Here is a 20,861-nt window from a genome sequence, read left to right on the forward strand (position 1 = left end):
GCCACCAAAGGCACCGACTTGGGGAAGTGTCAAATTCACTTTGGGTACAACGAATCTTTTAGCTTTGCATCTTGGCCAATATTTTCAATTGGTGTTTTACGTAGACATGACTTACATTCTGATTTGCATGACAGTGAGGAAAATTCCCACAAGAATCACAGCCAAACATGGTTAGGCAGCCGCCTTTTTATTGGTTTATAAAATTCTTGTTGCATCCCTTGGAAACCTTTACCTATGAGATTTGTTTTACCTATAAATCATCCCATAGGTATTTTAATTACCAAAATTCTTATTGATTGAATCTTAACTCGATTGACATGAGCATTGATGTCAATGCAGGAGGACGTAGGTTCGAGTATGCTGAAGCTTATTATCCTCCTGTTTATGGGTTGGGAGGGATTATGAGCAATTCTAAACATTGTGTCAAAAATAACAAATATGATCAAAACTTATATTGAGATTATTTTAAGAATCAATAAATATTTTACGTTTGGTTTACTATCCAAAATAATTAATCCTTTCGAGATTCACGGTTTCTCCTTCTAACAATGCTCTCTCCAATATTCAAATTTAAATTCTCACATTGAAAATGGAACATAATTTACGACTTTGAAATTTGTATTTTAGTCCTATGCTTAACTTTTTTTTCCTAATTTCGTCAAATAATTTGATTTTATTTATTTTTTTAAAACATATAATCATGTGACATATAGACATTTACTTTTTTGTTAAGTTGGACGAAGATTATACATTTTTCTCCTTTTCCATCTTTTTAATTGTGCAAAAAAAAATTAAATTGTAAAAAAAATAAATCACGTCAAATTTTTTGATGGAATTAGTGAAAAATATTTTTTTTTTTGTAAATACACATTTTTAAAAGCAAAAGACTAGAAGAAATAATCAAATTAGAGTAAAGAGACTATATCTACCAAAAACATATAGAACAGGGACCCTTTATAAAATTTGACCCAGTGACGGAGCCGAGGGAGGCTGTCAGGGCCCGGCCCTCCCTAAAATGAAATTTTTTTTCATTTAGGCCCTTTATAATTTATAAAATTTTAATTTAATCCTTTAAAAATTATAAAGATATAGACTATTAAAATGGTGAAATTACATTTTTACTACCATAAAAATATACAATTTAATTCTTACCCTCAAAAACTTTTCTAACTCCACCACTGTTTTGACCTATATCTTTTAATCGCTCTGAAACTTCATTTTCTATTTTGGTGAAATTTTTTCTATGGGAATATACAATTGGTTTAACACATTGGTAATTTAGAGATAATGTGCTATTGCTAATTAAATTCGGTCAAAATTGAATTTTTTCTATCTATAATGCATTAAATATAATAATGAGTATTTTCTTTTTTATTTTTTATTTATATAAAATACATATCTATATTTTTTTTAGTTAAAACTAGAAGGGTTTATGGACAGACTAGACCTATGCCTAATTTCAAAAGAATTTTCAAGCCTGCTGGCCTAACCCGATATGCTCAAACGGTCTCTTTCATAGTTTAAATAATAATAAATATTTTTATTTAAAGTTAATTATAAAACATAAATATAAAATTATTTTTATATGTTTTTAATTTTTAATAGTGAATTGGGCCGGAACAAGGTAAAAAAATTAAACCCCATTTCAAAGTAGGGTGAGTTATTTGGCACATAAACACCTCTAATTAAAACTTGAGTTTAATTAGACGGAAATTACTGAAAACTAATAGTTTGAATATATTAGAGGTCTTTGTACTCTTTTGAAATTTAAACTTTAGTCCCTATGTTTTAATTTTAAGACATTGAGTCAATATATTTTTTTTATTTAAAAATCTTCGTCCCTACTTTTACTTTCTCTGTTAACATTGTTGACATGAAAAATATAAAAATAGGTAGAATATCATTTTAGCCTCAATATTTATAACTTTTTTTAATTTAGTCATTACTCTTTAAAAGTACATAAAAATATAAAAATTATATTTTTAATAAAAAATTCTATAAAAATTTAAAAATTATGATTTTTAAAAAAATTCCCAAGACTATGAAAAATGTAAACGTTGAATTTTTTTAAATATTAATATTAAAATTCAAAAAAAATACATATAAAGATTCGAAAATTAAAAAAACTATATATTATTTATTCCTTAAATGATAATAAGGTCAATCTAAAGTTTGAAGTATCCATTTTATAAAGAATCAAAAATTAAAAAAAAAAACTATATATTATTTACTCCTTAAATGGTAATAAGGTCAATCTAAAGTTTGACGCGTCCAATTAGGCCATATTAAATCCGATTTGAAAAAATATTTTTTAATTTAATTCAAATAAAAAATATATAAAAAAGTGTTTTTTATTTAAATTTAATTAAAATAGATAAAATATTAGTTTAAAAATAATTTTTAAATAATGATACAAACTTTAAATCATTCAAGTAAAAAAAATACTTGTTCAAATTTGATTTAATACAAACTAAACGAATAACTCAAATTTTGAGAAGACCTTATTACCATCTTCAGGATAATTATCATTTTTTATTCCAGAATTTTTAATAATTTTAAAATGATTTTTATTTTTTAAAAATTTAAAATGAGTTCCTCCCGTATTTTTGAACTTTCTAAGAAACGACAATTAAAATTTTAAGAAATTTTAAGAAATTTTTTGTACTTTCCAAAGAGTAAAATCAAATTTACAGGAAAACATCGAGAAAAATTATAAAGTTATTCTACATTTTATTAGTTGTCATTTCAATAACATTAATGAAAAAATTGGATAAAAGGACCAAAATTTTTAAATAATGAAGTATAGGGACACAATATCTTAAAATTAAAATACAAAAATTAATTTTAAATTAAAAAAAAAAACAAAAAGACCTTTGACATATTTAAAAAAGAACTACCATTCAAAATTGATAGCAACAAATGGTGGGGAAAAATAGCCTTAAATGCCAAAGAAACTCTAGTGAAATAAATTTAAAAAATCTATCAATCTATCGAAAATTATGATCAATTGAGCCCTTAATTAAAAGTTAACAGTCAATTGAGCCGTTAAATATAACTTTTCTTCAAAGTTTTTGACAAACTATTAAGTAATGATATGACATCTAATGTAAAAAAACGATAACATGATAATTGGCATGACATTTTACGTAAAAAAAATGATGATATGGAAAACTTAACTGGTTAAAAAGGGGAAAGGTTATAGTCTTCCATAGTTATAAAGTTCATTAATTAATTGTGAAGACTATATTTTTAAATAATAATTTGATTTAACTATTATACTCTTTAAAATTTGAAATTTCAATACAAACCTCAATAATAGTAGTCAAAATAAGACAAATTCTACTACTTATCGTGTATTGTGCGTAGCTTATAGATTTAATTTGTGTTATCCTATTTAATTATTTTTAATCATTATTTTTAAAATTTTGACCTAACTTAAATAGTAATCATTAAATCTACCAGTCAAAATGGTATGACTTTTTTTGTGAGTATCGCGAAAAAATATTACTAACATACTATTATGCATATAGTAATATATTTGCCGTACAAGGTATTGGAAATTATACAACTATTTTTAGATTAGGTTTGAAATTTTAAAATTCAAAAAAATAAAAAATAATAACTAAAACATAAAAACAAAATCCCAAACTAAGTGAAATACAACATAACAAATTAAATTGAAACGTAATTGAGGAAGCAGACCCTTCTGATGGCATTTTAGCAAATTTAGGTTTATGAAGGGATATTTCCATTTGATTTGGTAGAGAGTGGACCCAAAAATAAATGCAAAATATCAATACTCTTTTTCCTCTTTTTAAGGATAAGCAACATCTTTATGAACCTTGCCCTAAACTACACAGAGGAAATCCACAAGTGGGAAAGTACACTAAAGCATGACACTCCATCAAAGTTGCCAAGCATTTGCTTCTGTCACAATATTTTTCTAATTTTTTAAATTGAAAAGATAAATTATGAAAATATAGAAACAAAAAAAATTATTAAATTAATTAATTAAAAATAATAATTATCACTGACATAACAGAATTAATTTAAATAAACAAGTGATCAAATAAAAAACATTTACAGTTAATAAAAACCAAATATAACCATTTTTATTATTAAAAGAACTTCAAATCAAAATAAAAAATATCCAGAGTCCGCTGACTATAAAAGAGGCACAACCTGTAAAATTTCAAGACTCCACATGATAAATATTACATTTCTTTATATAATTAAATTATTTATTTAATTTTTTACTACATCTTATAATATACTTGTCAAACACTCAACTCACTCGTATAGGATAATTTTCTATATAAAAATAAAATTTATATTTACATAAACTTGAAAACAAGTGATCAAATGAAAATCTTCTTTTTACTTTTTACTTTTTGCATTCTGCCCCTTCTACTAAAAACTATAAGCAAATTAATTCTTAAATGTTAGATCAAAGAGTAAATTAATCATTTTTGTTAAAAAATTCATCTATTTGTACTGTTAAAGACTAGTCTAGCTAATAAAATAATCAAACAGTAATGTACCTCATACTAATGTACATAGACCTTTTTTAACACTAAAAATAGATGAAATTTTAATAGAATGACCATTTTGCTATTTTGATGTAACGTATAGGAACTAATTTACTCATTTTTTAAATAGATGGAGTAAAACATAATCCAACTCCTAATATAAGGACCTCTATGACACTTTTACCCTCACTATACTTATCAAAGCTAATACTAACACTTAAATATTGACTCAATAGATCAAGTGGATCATGTCTTCACTTTTTCATTCATAAGATGAGATGTAACATGCCTAAATTCAAATCCCAAAATATGCAACGAGTCCTACGGATTTGGAACCACTTGAACAAACCAATAGTCTGTAAACCTACCTACCTAATTTGGATTTCCCTATTGTTTTCCCAACTCAAAATGAACAAAGCAACGCTAAAAACGAAACTTTCAGGTTATCTCCAAAGATATGAACTTCAAATTGATCATTGTATTCATAGTCAAAGATGAAATATAAGTAATGGTATATTATTTAACCAACATACCTTACAGTTTTGTCCTCAGTCAACCAACATAGCATAACGCCATTTGGCTGGTCTCCTTATGGTTGATTCACCCAATAAGCCAACATTTTCGGCCTATTGAATGTTTCGGGCATAAGAAACAATACACAATGATATGCAGTGGAAGGCTCTATAGAGTCCATCCTATGGGATAGTAGAACTAAAAATCCAAGCAGCTATTTGTTGCTCCGCTTCTTCCCAATTATTTACCCTAGTCACCAAAGGATGTTTATCAATTGACTCTGTCTTGCACCATGGATACGAGTTCTCGTAATCAAAAAGCAGAACTCTGATTCCAACTTGAGCACACTCAACAGCATATCTGGGATTATCATCGATTAGAATCTTGGCTCCTAACAAACTGCAAGACTCCAAGGAAAAGCTCATCAAGGCAATATTTGAACAAGATATTTGCACTTTTAAGCAATGTTTAAGGCCTAAGGGCTTAACGGCATACCGGCATATTTCTGACTTAGGTCTAGACTTGCCGTGTAGAGCAAAATGGTTGCCAAAGTGCATCTCTTGGAACAGTCCAGGGTAGTACTTCTCTAACCACTCCATCGTATGGTCCTTAATGACATTTTGCCGTGACCTACTCATAACATATATAACATGCGAAATACCAGATTAGTACACAAGTCAGAAGGCATTATTAAGGAAAGAAAAACAGTATGCATACATACGTTACAACAGACAGGTCACAAAATCTTGATAACCTATGAAGCGCCCTCTGAGCACCTGGGATCGGGTGGATACCTTTCTTGAAATATGACGACTTGAAGAACTCATGGACACGGATATCAGCTGTCAAAACAAGAAAACAGGAAATGCTCCAAAGTCGGAGAAGATTCAACAATTTTGATACATATTAAGGTAAGAAAAAGAGTTCTTCCAGAAATCCGCTTTGTCAACTTAATAAAAGTTGAAATAAACCAAAGATTCCACTAAAATTGATTAATTAATGAACCTTTTCATTTCCATCCACAACAAGCCAAACTTAGCTTCACTTTTATTATAAGAATTTTATAATGTTATATTAATATAGAAGATAAGCATATTAGCACTAAATGCATTATCGTCAAATGAATAGAACAAGTTATCCAAAAAGGAATCAATCTATATATCTAATGATACCTTCTTGACGAGAACAGTTCCATATCTGTAACAAAGAGTTAAAAGGTACCATCAGATTGTTGCCAAAAAAAAAAGAAAAAAAGAAAGGAAAATATGGAGACAACAGTGTAAAAGTGAAAGTATTAAAGAGGTAGTTGACTTAAAAAAACTGCTTAAACACGAAATCAAGTCAAAATGCAACACTGTTCACTTGTGAAAACAGAAAAGAAATATGTCAAATGCCAATTAAACTTCACTTTTACTTTTCTGTATGTGCATGCAATCTGGTAGCTATATCGGATTCCAACCAAGGTTCCGTTTAACATCGAAGTTTAAAAGTACTTTTCAACCCAATCCATGATTTTAATCCAAACCAGAAAGTTAAAATTTTTAGCTTTCGGCTTTTGTTCGAATGAAGTTACTTTCTTATCCTTGCTAAAATCCATGATTTCAAGCCAGATGCACAATTGGATTTTAACCCAAGCCAAAATGTCAAAACTTTTTAACTTTTGCAAAAGTACTTTTTGGCTAAAATTACTTTTTTATCATTGTTAAAAAAGTCCAACACATATTTTAGTTTCGTATCATATCTAAAATGGATATTTAGCCCTTTTAGTTTTCGATATCATATCTAAAATGAATATTAAGCACTTTTTAACCTCAATGATAATATGAGTCAAGCCGAGTTTGGGCAAAACTCTCCCGCGAGCTCCTTCACACTCGACCCAACAGACTATAATTCATTACCATCTAGTTTCTACTATCTTGGCAACAAAAAAGTTTTTTATTTAAATTACCTTGAAGAACTCGTAAACATGGTATTCGGAGACTGAACGTTTCAACGAATAGCGATCAGCTATAAATTTGTTCAAAGCCGAAACGAAGTTTCCTAGTACTGCTTATATCAGAAAACAAGCAATAATAATAATTATCAAATTGAAAAAAAAATACATTAAAATTTTCAAAAAGGAGCAAAGAATTGGTTTGAATTTAGTTGTATACCTTCGTCGACATCGACGGCAACCGTGATTTTATTACGCAAGGGGTAGTCGGAAAAGTCAAGAGGGTTCCCACTTCGATACGCGCCGCGAGTGTCAGTCGTCGGCTCCGCTACTTTTTGGGGTTCGTTATAGCTGATGATTTCTAAATCACGCGCCAACCGGGGAGCAAAGGCCCGTGCTTTTTTATCCCAGGTTCTACGCGAATCCTCAAAGCAACTTTTAATACTCAAATTTAAGCCGGCAGCGGGTTTTTTACAGTTGTCACCGGCGCCGACGCCAGCATTGTAGTTTCCGAGCGCGTCTAATTTACCGATGGACTGAAAGCAACGGCGTTGGTCGCCGGGAAAAGCGTGGAGTTGCATGGAAAACGGATCATTACGGGCTGAAAACGCCATAGCCGAAAACTGTCGTTATGGTAAAAATCTTTGTTGAAGAAGAAACGAGCAGTGGTGCTTTGCTTCTTTAACATAACGAAGATTCATACATTTCCAACATTCCCCAATAAATCGATTAATGAATTTGCCGAGAAAACGAACCCTAAGAAAATTGGGAAAAATTGCAGAAGAGGGTTCGCGGTAAACCGCCTTATAGTAATGGAACAATGAGACTGAAGAGAACGTATAATTTTATATAGTATTTATTTTAAACGGTTTAAAATTAAAGGAATTTTGAAGAATATATGAAAAATTAAGAGGACAGTATGAATAGAACAGAATTTGTGCTTCATATTTCTTTTGTCTTTTTTTCGCCTGAATAAGAAATATTTTAGGATTATTGTAAAAAGAAATAAATAAATAATTGGTTAAAAGAATAAATTGGTTATAAAAACACACATGGTAGGCAATGATGATTAAACCAGAATGGTTAATAGAATCAATTGGAGATATCAATTTAAAGAATGGTGTTAGACTAATTGAATATCGTATTAGTATGAAATGGTTAATTACGTTTAAAATTTTTTTTTAATATCTTTTATTTTTACGAGTTTTTTAATCAAATTGAACAAGCCAATTCAATCATCCGTGTAATTTTAAAAGCATCGATAGTAAGAGTTAGGTAAAATTAATCTTAATATAAAATATTAATAAATCATATGTTAAATATTAATATGTTAATATATTAACAATATGATAAATTATAGTTTTCACATTTTTAAAAAAAAAATTACTAACTCTTGTAATTTGTTCCCTGATAAAGGCTTCTAATGATATCTCAGTATTTATAGATGTTGAGGCTTTTTATTGTTTATTATAGTTATTGCAAAATTTATTGTTTAATAATTTACTAACGATAAAACGGCCTTACTATGATCTCAATATCTTTAGATGTCAAGGTCCTAGTGAAAATTTTTCAAAAATTCTCTCAGTAAAATTGTACTTAATAGTTGAAGATTTAACTTTATATAGTATCATCTCAACATTTATGAGTGTCAAGCTTACATATATTTTTTACACATTGACCTCAAGACTTATTGGCTCCACGAATCTTAGATATTATAAAAACTTCAAAAGACCATATAATGCTAAAAGCTTCAAGAAAAACAAAAATGGACAAAGATAAAAAAAAATGAGAAAATTGATTCATGGATACTTACTTAGGAAAGAAACATGACCTTTTGCTCAGTTCCCATATATGGCATCAATTATTGAAATGCAAAAGTCAAGGGTGATTTATTGTGGTGGTTCTAGTTCAAAAATCTATTGAAAATGATGATTCTTGAAGATCTCCTGAGTTTGGAGAGTTTTTTTTAAGATAAATTTGGAAATGTCGAACATTTATCTTAAATCATTTTCTTTTCTTATAACGACGAGAATTTTTATAAAAAATAAAAAACTTTGACATAAGTCTTATTTAAATAATGTCTTGTGAATACATGAATATTTTATTACGATAAAATGAGTAGGGGCAAAGCCAAGGAGGCTGGTAGAGACTCTAGCCCCCCATTTTTTATTTAAACAATATATAAATTATAAAATTTTAATTTAATTCTCTAAAAATTATTAAAATAATAAATTTATATCTTTACTATAATAAAATTATATAATTTAATTTTAAATCATAAAATATTTTTACTTCGCCCATAGAGATGAGATTAGTATCCGAAAATAGTTATAAGAATATGAGTCATTTTTTTGGTGGATGGCCATTTCCTACCATTCTTTTATATTATTTGAAATGATTACATAAAGAAAGCATATAAAGAAAGCCGAAAGTGCTGAACTTCGCCTCCCTCGTTTTCTTTTAGAATTTATTCAAACAAAAAAGTTACTTCCTTGCCCCTCCCTTTTATTTAAGGAATCTTTGTGTTTACAATATTCGTTAAAGAACATATATTTTATTATTACAAAGTACATTTAATATGTTTTTTTATTAATCTAAAAAATTAATGCCATAATTATATTATTTTGGTTTATACATCAAACATTAAAAAAAAAAACTCCAAACCTCTAGTGTTGACCTGATAGTTAATATGTTATCGCTCTAAATATAGCCTGAGTTTGAGTCATGTTAGTCGCAATGCTATTTGGACTTTGCCATCCTCTTATAATTCACTAAAAAGAATTTAGTCCCAGAATTTTTAATTGATATCCAAAATTTTAATTCTCTTTAAACTATTAATATTATATTAATCAAGTTTTTTTATTGGTTTAATGGTCAGTTTTAAGTATTAAATATTAACTTAAATATTACGTTTAGTATATATTTAAAATACATAGATTAATTTATAATTACATGTCTATCTATTTTATAGGTAACTTATATATGATATATTAAATAATATATAGCAATTCTATATTTTAATGTTGTTGTCTCCTTTTAACAAGTATGATACATAAACAAATTATATAATGATTTATTTGGTCCTCTAACTTTATAAAAAAAAAGATTATTTTAATCTTTCATTTAATTTTTCGCATGCATGCCATGTTAGCAATTATTTTTTTAAAATTTAAAAAATATTTAATTCTTTTTATACTTTTAAAATATTTTTTTATGAATTTTTAAATTTTAAAAAATTAATTAATTATTGGCGTGACATCTACATGACAACCATGTGTATGCTACATCAACAAAGGACTAAAAGAGATGAAAAATTAAATTAAAAAATTAAAATAATTTTTTATAAAGCTTAAGTATCAAATAAATCAATATGCTTAAACAAATTGTCCATAGAAGAGACATGGATATACTCTATGTCAACTAATTGGCTAACAAAAGGAATTCATTGATACATTATTGATATCTTGAGAAAATAGAACATTTTGAAATTTGGATCAACTTATATTTTGGGTCATAGTTTCTGGACTTCTAATGAATTAACTTATGTGTTTGCTGTGCCAGCCGAGGACCAGATCTAAGCTAAGCTAAAGCCAAATTTAAGCCAACTTATCGGGCTATGTTGGTCTCATTAACATGAAGACAAGTCCAAAACAAACGAACTAAGTTGAATTAAGTTTAGAGTCTAGCAAAATACAACTGCTTCCCAAAATCACATGTCTAAAGCCCTGCAACTATAGCATGGGCTTCCGCTTCCGCCTAAGTGGGATCAACCACTCCTCCAAATTGTTGTACATTCAGCTTCAAGGCGTGACCTTGCGGGGGTCGCTATTGCATCGTTTCCAGCACCCTTAGAACCATAGGCCTATAGTGAAAGTCTCGACGCATAGTCCCGTGCCACTGACCCTTTAAGATCGCACATTCCATAGATACCAAACCAAGATTAGCAACCTCGTGAAGACATTCTTCTCAAGCAACCTCATAGCATATTCAAGCCAGTCAATGCGGCGCACAACATCAACGGACAACATATTATCGTTAATACCAACTAATAGCAAAATTTGCGCCATGTAAAATAGTGAGCCTCTCTGATGCATATGTTTAAACTAAGCACCTAATAATATATTTTGTTAATAATCAAGACCCTCAAAAGGGTTACAAAATCAAACACAACCAAATATAACAACCCAAAACAGAACACACTTAAAGAAAAAACACACAAAAGAAACCATAGCCAGCTCTGATGTTCACCTTAAAAACACATAAAGTTAAAGACTGGATAAAACATACACACAAATCCAAACCAGAAAAGAAACAGACAAGAAGTAGCAGCATATAAGAACCACAACACTCAGGAAACTTAACATTCTCACAGAGCTACCACCATGATTTGAAAAAAGAATCACGTTTCAACCCACTCTAAGCCAATTCCTTATCAAATTTAACAAAATACACATCTCAGATCACCATAGTTCTCTTGTATATTAAAATTAAAATATACAAATAATTTATACTATCCGCATAAATGTCATTAATATATCATAATATTATCAAAATATTGTAATTTATTTATTATATTTATATTATAATCAAAATAAAATATGATTTATATATTTATATTAGATTTTACAAACAACTTTTATTAATTAATTAAAAAGTATTTAACATTGATATTTCATATGCATAATCTGAACCTGAGGCAACTTTAACATGAAATTACCCAAACTCAAAAAAATCCCAACCCATTGTTGAACAAATATCATATCATAAATAAATAAAAATGGGTGGAAGAAACAAAGACATCATCTTCATTTTCAAATTAAGAGGCACTAAAGATGAATATCAGATTCTAAGCCAGTGTATAAGATTCAGTCTATCCTCCTAGTTCTGCATTTAAGATGATAAATGCCACACCAACATACAATATAGCATTAGGAAAGCTAGAGTAAAACAAATCCCCAAACATCATCTTGTTTTAGCCATTGATTGAAAGAACAACATAATATGGTTCCAGCTACAAAAACATTTCTTGAAACTATGTTGAATCTTTTAAAAGCTGAAACAAATTGAAACCAAAAACCAGAAGTTCTAAACTAAAATTTTAAGACAATTGAAATAAGAAAATGTAAGGCCATTCTTACAACTTTGTACAAATTAGGTCTTTAACCTACAATCTGAAAATAAGGAAAAAAGGGTTAAAATGCAAGATTCAAACTTCACATTTATTGAATATCCCAAACCATCTCGGGTCTTTTAGATTTATCAATAGTCCACAACAAAGCAATTGCAGAATCAGATTCAATAGTTAAAAGAAACCTTGCGCATCCATTCTGAAGCAGCAATTTAAGCATATCATCACCCTATCAGCATACCCCTGACTTTGATGCACTCAACAGCAGCTTGATGAAGGTACCTCCAAGGGCTTGTAAGGCAGCTATGTAGCAGCAATTTAAGCATACCATCACCGGGTGCGGAATAGCCTTTCTCAAGGTAGTAATCAAACAGGTTTTCAGGCTTCCAATTTGCCTTTGAATGTTAATGGGGTTAAATCAAACCAGCACCAGTTAGTTCAGCAGCAAACTCAACATAACCAACAGCACCACTTTACCTGCTGTAGGATTTGGATGTCAGATGCCTTTACAAAGTGGTGGTCGGTTGGGGAGTCCTGGAAATAGAGGGGGAATTACTGAGATGGGGGGCCAGGGACTAAGTAATGGTCTTATTCAGGGTGGAAAGACGGGGATGGTTGATTTAGGAGGGCCTGTCAGCATTGCAGCTGGATCACCTGCTAACCACTTCTCATCGGATGGGATAGGGAAGAGTAGTGCAGATACTTCCTCAGTCTCGCCAGTTCCTTATGTGTTCAATGGAAGTTCGAGGGGTAGGAAATGCACTGCTGTGGAGAAGGTTGCCGAGAGGCAGCAAAGGAGAATGATAAAGAACAGAGAATCAGCAGCAAGATGTCAAGCTCGAAAGCAGGTGAATATACATCTTATTTACTTCATTCTAGTGTAAAGATAGACGATTAAGGATATGCATTGTTATCATCATTAAACTCAATAATATCAATCTGCTCATTCGATAATGTCTCACAGCTATGCTGATTCCGGAATGAGGATTTTGTTCAACTTTTGATACCAAAGAGTAGTAGCACACATAGACAACCACCATACCCTACCAGTCCTGTCAATTTTGATACCAATCAAAAACGAATACAAATCCAGCAATCCACCAACATAGTCACCCTAGTTCTTTTACACCAAGTGACAACCAATGTCATCGCCAGACAAGATCCCCCTTACAGCAAGGAAAACTTCAGTATAGAAAAAAAAATTGGATAAGGGAAGGACAACCAAGGCTTGGCCATACAAGACCAATACTGAATTATGGTTTGTCTTGCATATTAAGGTAAGCCCCTATTTCTAGCTCTCCTATCAATCCTTCAACACTAAATAACAGAAGATGGAAAGCAAATCTAAATATCCCCCTGCAGTAGTCACTACTGAGTTAAGGAATGAAAATGGCTCATGTTGGATAAACATGCAGTCAGTGCACATGAAATTCCTGCAGCAGTACAAAGCTAACCAGTGCTTGTGAGCCTGATGAAATTTTCAACATATAAAAATGTCGTCAAAACATGCTTAAGTTGAAAGATGATGGGACCAAGAAAAGAATATATACTTAAACCACAAATTTCTTAGGGATAATCAATGTAAAAAAAAAATTCATAAAATTAATAATGCCGGCGAATTTTGCATATGAAAAGTGCATCGACTAACAAGTAGAAATTGATTCATTTTTATTCTCAATTTATACGCATTAGAAATCACCCCATCAAAACATTCATCCTTCCCTTCTAAATCCACCAATTTTCCTACCTTCCAAGCTACTTTACACAATAAAAATCATCAATTCTATACAAATATTTTAAAAAATAAGGATAATTTGAGCATATACAAAATTAAACCGAGATTGAATATGACAAATCATGTGAAAGTAAATATGCATGAAATTAAAATGAAAATTAAGATTCTTACAAATAAAATAATTTGATGACAGTTTTCAATTCCGTAACCCTGGAAACAAATGATCAAGGTGCCTTCGATCGGTTCTGTTACAAGATGGGTCTCGGTTCTTGGGCCTTCGTAATCGCTTGCCGCCTGCCAAGGCTTCGATTGCGGCGATATCATCTTCAATCTCTTTCCTCGTAAGTACAACCGAGAACCTCTTTTGTTTGTTCTTTGCTGGCCGAACTGTGGGTGCTCGAGATGGTTGTTGAGTATCGCTTTCATCATCCTTTCCGGTGACAGAGGGATTATCCGGAAACTTGGTATTGTTCTTGACATCAAACTTTGAGGGATTAACTAGGGGCGAGTTCTGATTTGAAGGGTACTCGGTAATGGGATTGAGATCCTCTTTTGCGGCAACGGAAAGATGATGGGAACGATTATAAGTGGAAGGAACAAAATCAGAGTTGGGAACGACGGGATTTTGAGAAGGTACCGAGAAATTGGGAGAAGGGTGAGAGAGGGGAATGAGTGAAGCCAAGTTTCTTTCAATTTCAAAAACATTTTTTTTAAACCCTAAAAATATGGTGAATTTAATTTTTATTAAACTCGACCAATAGAAGTAAATTAAAAAAATATTTAAACTCTTTTAAAAAATAAAAATTATTTCAAAGTCATAAAAATATAAAAAAAATATATTTAATTTTATTTAATTTTTATTAAAAATAATATTGATCCAATAGGTACACGTTCAATTTTTTTTTAAGAAAAATCTTGTATGAATCTTTATTGTTGTTTTTTAATAATAAAAAAATTATAATTTTAAATTTTTACAACTTTTTTTATGTTGTCTATAATTTTTATGTTTTTTTAATATTTTTAAAATTTAAAAAAGACTTAACTATTTTTTAATTTGTTATTAAGGTCTTTTTGATCTTTTAGCTTTAATAGTTCAATTTTTTTAATTCACTTCCAATAAAAAAAGAGTAGGATCAAATTGAATAAATATATAAATATTGAGCGCTAAATTGTTATTATACATTATACATAAACACCAATATTTGACTGATGGACTACTTTGCTTACTCATATATAGATAGGCTAATTTGTCCATTTTTCAGTAGATAGGCTAAAAATCAATTTAAGGTATAGCACAAAAAGTATATTACCTAATCTCATTTCTCAAATCTAATATTTTTATTCAAATTCTCTTAAATTTCGGATGTACCTTTAAGTTTAAATAAATAATCGAACCCTAAATAAATCTATTTAACCAATTTAAATAAAAATTTAAGTTAACATTTCTAAACCTGGTTTGTTGAACTTTACTTTAAAATCTTTCTCACAAGCCAATAACATAAAGTAGTGACTGAAGTCCCTTGTTGATATTCTAATAACAGGTTACTTTAATCAAGGATCGTTCTTATTTTGGTCCCTCCAAAAAAAGAAATTGATTAAATTGGCCACTACACAGTTAAATGGTAACAAAAAACTAATGGTGCATTTGTACAAAAAAATTTTGAGGTGCCCAAAATAAGAACACCCTTATTTAGAGTGATTGATGGATAATTTACCCTAATTTTGGAGTGACTAATGTGGAAATGCACTGTTAATCTCTTGTTACCATTTAACAATGGAGTGATAATTTGATAAATTTCTATTTTGAGTGACCAAATAACAAAAGAAAATGGTATGACCAAAATAAGAACAACTCATATTTAGAGTGACTAATAAGGGAATTTACCAAATCTATTTTTACAAATTAGGTAAGCAAACACATAAGCAGGGAAACGACACCGTTTGATTACTCAAAAAAGGTGGAAAGTAGGGTGAAAAAACAATACCATGAAAATGAACTGAAAAGAGAAAAAAAATGAAGGCATGTGAGCGTTGTCGGTGAATGAAGAGTGGCGCTGGAAAAACAGAGTATGACATATGATAGATCCATATTTGCCTCAACTGTGGAAATGGGGTCTCTTTCTTCCTTACTATTAATACTTACACAACTCATAATTTTATAGTATTACACCCCCAAATCCACTCCTTTATAGGCCCCCTCTATATACCCCACTTCCCTCTTCATTTTTTGTCCCTTTCCTTCACACCCTCTTTGCAGCAGTTGAAAAAAATAATTTCCATGCTGATTTTCTTTTCCTTTTTTTTTTGTCTTGAAAGGGTAGTCTTTAGTTGGTGGAGTCATTAGATTCCTATGTGTTCAACAGGTGCAAGAAGAAGAAAAAAAATATGAACCACTGGTTGTGAAAAATTCAACTAAAATTGCAATCTTGGGGTGTTCATTAGATTTTTTATTTTTTTTGTGGTTCTTGGAATGATGCTTTGTTTGAAGCCTGAAGCTTTGGATGAAGATCATCATCCTCAAAGTCCTAATAGTAATACCATTAATGGGAATGGGGATTGCAATGGTGGTAATAATGGGGGTTTTATTCTACCAATCAGTTGGTGGGTCTTTTTTCTTTTGGTCCTTTTTCATTTTCTGCTCTCTTTTTTTTTCTTCTGGTTTTGTAATGGTGAATGCAGTATGGTTGATGGTTTTGCAGGGGAAGTTCTATTAATAGGTATTTACAATGGAAGAGTGGTAAGGTTTGGAGCAAGTCATTTTCAGCTGGGGATGATTCTTGTAATTCTTGTTCTGAATTGGAGGTAATTTCCAATAGCTAATTTTATTATGTTCCTTAAAATTTCCAGAATCGAAATTATTATGAGGGGAAATTGTTAGTTTTACTAAGAAAGCAAGGGTTTTTATTATGAATTTATGATATATTTGTTTAGGTTTTTTGAAAAGATTTTTAGATTCTGAAATCATGTTGTTATACCAGGATGGTAAGTCCCATGAAAGGAGTGGACAAGAGACAAATCAACAGTTGTGTAATTATAAATACCAGCTTGAGCAAGAAGTAAGAGGATTCTAATTCTATTTCATTATTTGTTTTTGCATATTTGTTCGAAAATCAGTTTCTCTTGAAAATTTTCCCTTTCTTATGTTTTTGTCCCCCCCAAAAGATGGAGATTGCAAGAAGTAAGGGTTTTTGAACTCGTTTTTAGTCTACGAATCTATATCACTCTCGTTCCTCGTCTTTATAAATCTTAAGCTTATCGAGGGTTGATTTGATGTATTCTACTAGGAAGCAAAGAAGAATTGGCATAACAATGGACTTTTAAGGGGAGACATATAAAAACATGAAACACATTGTTTACTCGTTGAGAATTAACGGTTTTGCTAATGAATGACATGCCGTGATCATGATATACATGTTTTGATTTTCTTTTTTATCTTACCGGTAACAGCCAGCTCTGTGCAGGATTTATATCTCATTCTCATGCAACATGCTACCACTTGGATGATACAGGTTAAAAAGTTGCAGCAGCAGTTGCAGGAAGAGACTGATTTGCACTTAGCTCTAGCAAGTGCTGTTGAACATTGTGGTTCACCTTCGTCTAGTTCTCCAGGCAAGCTTCCTGATAAGGTCAGTCTCCTTCCGTGGGATTTCTGTTCTGTTTTTATGTTCTTTTCTCAATTTCCGAAACTTGGATTTCAGGCCCAGGAGCTTTTAGATAGCATAGCTGTTCTCGAGATTACCGTAGCAAATTTAGAGCAGGAATTTGTTTCTTTACAATGTCAGATTAGTCAAGAAAGGAATGAGCGACGTCTTGCTGAGTACCATTTAAAGCATTTGCCATTTCCTTCAACGTCACTTTTTGATAGCTCTTTGGCTTACTTAACCGAACCGGTAATGTCATCAATATCCTTAGAAGTGTTCGGAATAATGCATCTGTTGACCGTCTAATTTATGTTTTAGATTGCAAGGCTTTGCAATGAAGAGGAAGCCGAACAAAACACGGATGATATGCATCTGCCAGAGGCTTTTATTGATAACAATTATATCGTGGATAACCTTTGGCATCATCCCAATCAACTATCTGAAGAAATGGTCTTACGCATGAGAGATATTTTCATTTTCTTAGCAGATTCATCCAAGCTTTCTTCTTCATCGTCTTCTTCTTCGGTGTCACCCGCTTCACCTCACTGCCCCCTTGCCAATTTTTTGGCATCATCCTCGGACTCACCCGTTGTAACTTCCTTTGTAAGTAGTCCCTCAGGAGGTGGTGCATATGACCCTTATGGAATCTCTGACAAAGTTGACTGGACATTTAGTATTGGGACCTATAGTAAAGCGATTGAAGTCTCGTGGTTGTCTGTTGGGAAGAAAGAACTTGAATATGCCGCTATGGCTCTAAAAAGATTCAGGTCAACTATTTATTCCGTTTTTAGACTTGTTTTTATACCCTTATTTCACTGCCTTACTAGAAACGCTTAAAGCAACAATCCTGACAGTATTGCTTTTACTGCTCCTCTTTGTTTCCGTACAGATTGCTTGTTGAGCAGCTGTTGAGGGTGGATCCTTCTCAAATGAGTTCCAATGAGAAACTGGCATTTTGGGTTAACTTGTATAATGCATTGATTATGCATGTAATACACTTCTACCTTTCCAATCCATGCGCTCCGTAAATGATTTATACGTGCACTCTTTAGATAATTTGGGATTCTATAAATAGATAGCAAGTCTTGTCTAGAAGAAGTGTTGACATGGTCTAAGACTTCAGTTTCTGATCGTCTTGTCTGATTTTTTTTCCCCTCTCAAATCTATTTTGCAGGCATATTTAGCATATGGAGTTCCAAGAAACGATATCAAACTATTTTCCTTAATGCAGAAGGTTTGATGACATAACTTTTCATCTTATCCCTCCGCACCTCCCTCCTCTCCCTCCCTCCCTCCCTCCGGTATGCTGCTTTGGGTAAATGCTAACGGTACCGTATGATAACATGCAGGCTGCGTACACCATTGGAGGACTCTCCGTGAGTGCAGCTGACATAGAATGCACCGTTCTAAAGATGAATCCTGCTACTTATCGACCTCAAATAGTATGTATAATTACTCCATTTTTAAACAGTTACTAGCTCCTTGCAATAGTAGCCACATTTATCCAAAATTTGAAACATGCACTGTGCAATGGGATATCATGCAAAAAAAGACAGGAAAGATATCAGTACTTGGAAGCATCGATATCAGTACTTGGAAGCATCGGCATCTCCGGAAGGGGTATATTAGCTTAGTGATGAATGCTCTATAATAACTTTTGTGGGGCTTCCTTCGTTGAGTATTTTCAAGTTTCTCCACAAGTGGAAATCCATCTTTACCCATTCCCTTTTCTCTTTTTCGGGCTACTTTCTTCTCCGGTTTTCTTATTATTTTTAATTTTTGTATTGCGTTCTTCCTTGTATTCTATTTGAAATCATTTTTAGGCTGCGGTTTTCGCACTTCAGAAATTCAAGGCTTCTGCTGAACTGCAGAAGTATACAATTGATCATCCCGAGCCTCTACTTCATTTTGCCTTAAGTTGCGGGTTGCATTCATCACCTGCGGTAAGATCTCATTCAACATCCCTATATCCGCTTTCCAATTGTTATGGTCGAGTAGCGTTCTACTTTTACCAACATCTCCCATCGCAGGTGAGGATTTTCAGGCCTGAAAATATGAACGAGTCGCTAAAAAGATCAATGCAAGACTACATTCAAGCATCTGTCGGAATAAGTAACAAAGGGAAACTATTAGTGCCTAAATTGCTGCATTGTTTTGCCAAAGGAATGGTGGAGGACTCGGTTTTACCCGATTGGATTTGTCAATTCTTATCGCCGCAACAAGCTTCCATGGTTAAGAACTGTTTATCACGTAATAAGTGGAGGATCCTCGGTGCTAGAGTATTTTCCATCATACCTTTCGATTCGAGGTTCCGGTTTCTCTTCCTATTGGATGATAAGAGCAGCCAGCTTTCGAAATCTAAAGTTTGAGCAGAGCAGGCATTTCTCCATATCACATTGTATAGTAGTGGTTGCCGATGATAATAGATTTTCTTACATAACAAAACTCAATGCATGGTTACCCAAATTATAAAGGAACTGTTTAAGTATTTGAAAAGTTGTTTTTGCTGTTAATTTACGGTCTGATTTGATAATATGAGCATATACAAAATTAAAACAAAAATAATGTGAAATTAAATATGGATTATATTGAAATAAAGATTAGGGTTCTTATAAATAAAATAATTTCATGGTAGTTTTTCAATTCCCCAACCCTGGAAACAAAAGATCAATGCGTCTTCGATCAGTTCTGTTATAAGGTGGGTCTCGGTTTTTGGGCCTTCGTAATCGTTTGCCGCCCGCCAAGGCTTCGATTGCGACGATATCCTCTTCAATCTCTTCCCTCGTAAGTACAACTGAGAACTGTCGCTTATTTTGTTTGTGCTTTTTAAGTGGAACAGTGGTTGCTCGAGGTGGTGATTGAGTATCGATCACAGGCAAAGATTTTACTTTGAAAACAACAGCACTGGATTCACTTTCATCATCCTTTCCGATAACAGAGGGATCATCCACAATCTTGCTATTGTTCTTTATAAACTTTGAGGAATCATCTATGAGTGGTTCGGTAATGGGATTCGGATTCTCTTTTGTGCCAATGAAAAGATGGCGGGGAATCTTGATACGAAATTTTGACATATTTTTAGGCGAACTTTGAATCGGAGAACTATTATTAGTAGCAGAAACGAAATCAGAATTGGGAAGAACGGGATTTTGAGAAGGTACGGAGAAATTGGAAGAAGGGTCAGAAAGGGGAATGAGTGAGGCCATGTTTGTTTTGTTTTCAGAAACCATTTTTTTCAACCCTAAAAATATGGTCAACTTTTTTTTTTAAATCCTTATATAATCGGTTTTTAAAAGTAAAGTTAAATTCTATATAAGTTTTTATTTTTTATTTTTTTTGGGTGTGAATTAATCTTCTAGGCCCAAACCATAATTATCCAAAG

General features: G+C 31.6%; 4 protein-coding genes across 6 annotated transcripts; 2 read left to right on the plus strand and 2 right to left on the minus strand.

Annotated features, from left to right (window-relative positions):
* Window positions 1–4,987: 4,987 nt before the first annotated feature.
* Window positions 4,988–7,963, minus strand: LOC107929854 (uncharacterized). Its single transcript, XM_016861378.2, has 6 exons — window positions 7,196–7,963; window positions 6,991–7,088; window positions 6,215–6,239; window positions 5,764–5,884; window positions 5,538–5,672; window positions 4,988–5,441 (listed from the first exon to the last, which is right to left on the minus strand). The coding sequence occupies exons 1-6, from the start codon at window positions 7,587–7,589 to the stop codon at window positions 5,225–5,227; spliced, it is 990 nt and encodes a 329-aa protein (XP_016716867.1). The 5' UTR covers window positions 7,590–7,963; the 3' UTR covers window positions 4,988–5,224.
* Window positions 7,964–11,649: 3,686 nt separating this feature from the next.
* LOC121231959 (ABSCISIC ACID-INSENSITIVE 5-like protein 5) lies at window positions 11,650–13,804 on the plus strand. Its single transcript, XM_041117128.1, has one exon. It carries the CDS (start codon window positions 12,604–12,606, stop codon window positions 12,985–12,987), a length of 384 nt encoding a protein of 127 aa, XP_040973062.1. The 5' UTR covers window positions 11,650–12,603; the 3' UTR covers window positions 12,988–13,804.
* Window positions 13,324–14,574, minus strand: LOC107929978 (uncharacterized). Its single transcript, XM_041117127.1, has 2 exons — window positions 14,010–14,574; window positions 13,324–13,571 (listed from the first exon to the last, which is right to left on the minus strand). Exons 1-2 carry the CDS (start codon window positions 14,316–14,318, stop codon window positions 13,407–13,409), a joined length of 474 nt encoding a protein of 157 aa, XP_040973061.1. The 5' UTR covers window positions 14,319–14,574; the 3' UTR covers window positions 13,324–13,406.
* A 1,243-nt stretch (window positions 14,575–15,817) lies between these two features.
* On the plus strand, window positions 15,818–19,967 carry LOC107929967 (uncharacterized). 3 transcript variants are annotated; one of them, XM_016861521.2, is made up of 11 exons: window positions 15,824–16,439; window positions 16,538–16,640; window positions 16,817–16,894; window positions 17,348–17,464; window positions 17,537–17,728; window positions 17,798–18,246; window positions 18,369–18,468; window positions 18,654–18,713; window positions 18,829–18,921; window positions 19,324–19,422; window positions 19,510–19,967. In XM_016861521.2, exons 1-11 carry the CDS (start codon window positions 16,309–16,311, stop codon window positions 19,846–19,848), a joined length of 1,761 nt encoding a protein of 586 aa, XP_016717010.1. In that variant the 5' UTR covers window positions 15,824–16,308; the 3' UTR covers window positions 19,849–19,967. The 3 variants fall into 3 exon arrangements, with proteins under 3 accessions (XP_016717011.1, XP_016717010.1, XP_016717009.1); XM_016861520.2 differs by having other exon boundaries at window positions 15,827–16,439; window positions 19,303–19,422; XM_016861522.2 differs by lacking the exon at window positions 16,817–16,894 and having other exon boundaries at window positions 15,818–16,439; window positions 19,303–19,422.
* Window positions 19,968–20,861: the final 894 nt, after the last annotated feature.

This window comes from Gossypium hirsutum, chromosome A07 (assembly GCF_007990345.1).
Source record: "Gossypium hirsutum isolate 1008001.06 chromosome A07, Gossypium_hirsutum_v2.1, whole genome shotgun sequence".
NCBI classification, from domain to species: Eukaryota; Viridiplantae; Streptophyta; class Magnoliopsida; order Malvales; family Malvaceae; genus Gossypium; species Gossypium hirsutum.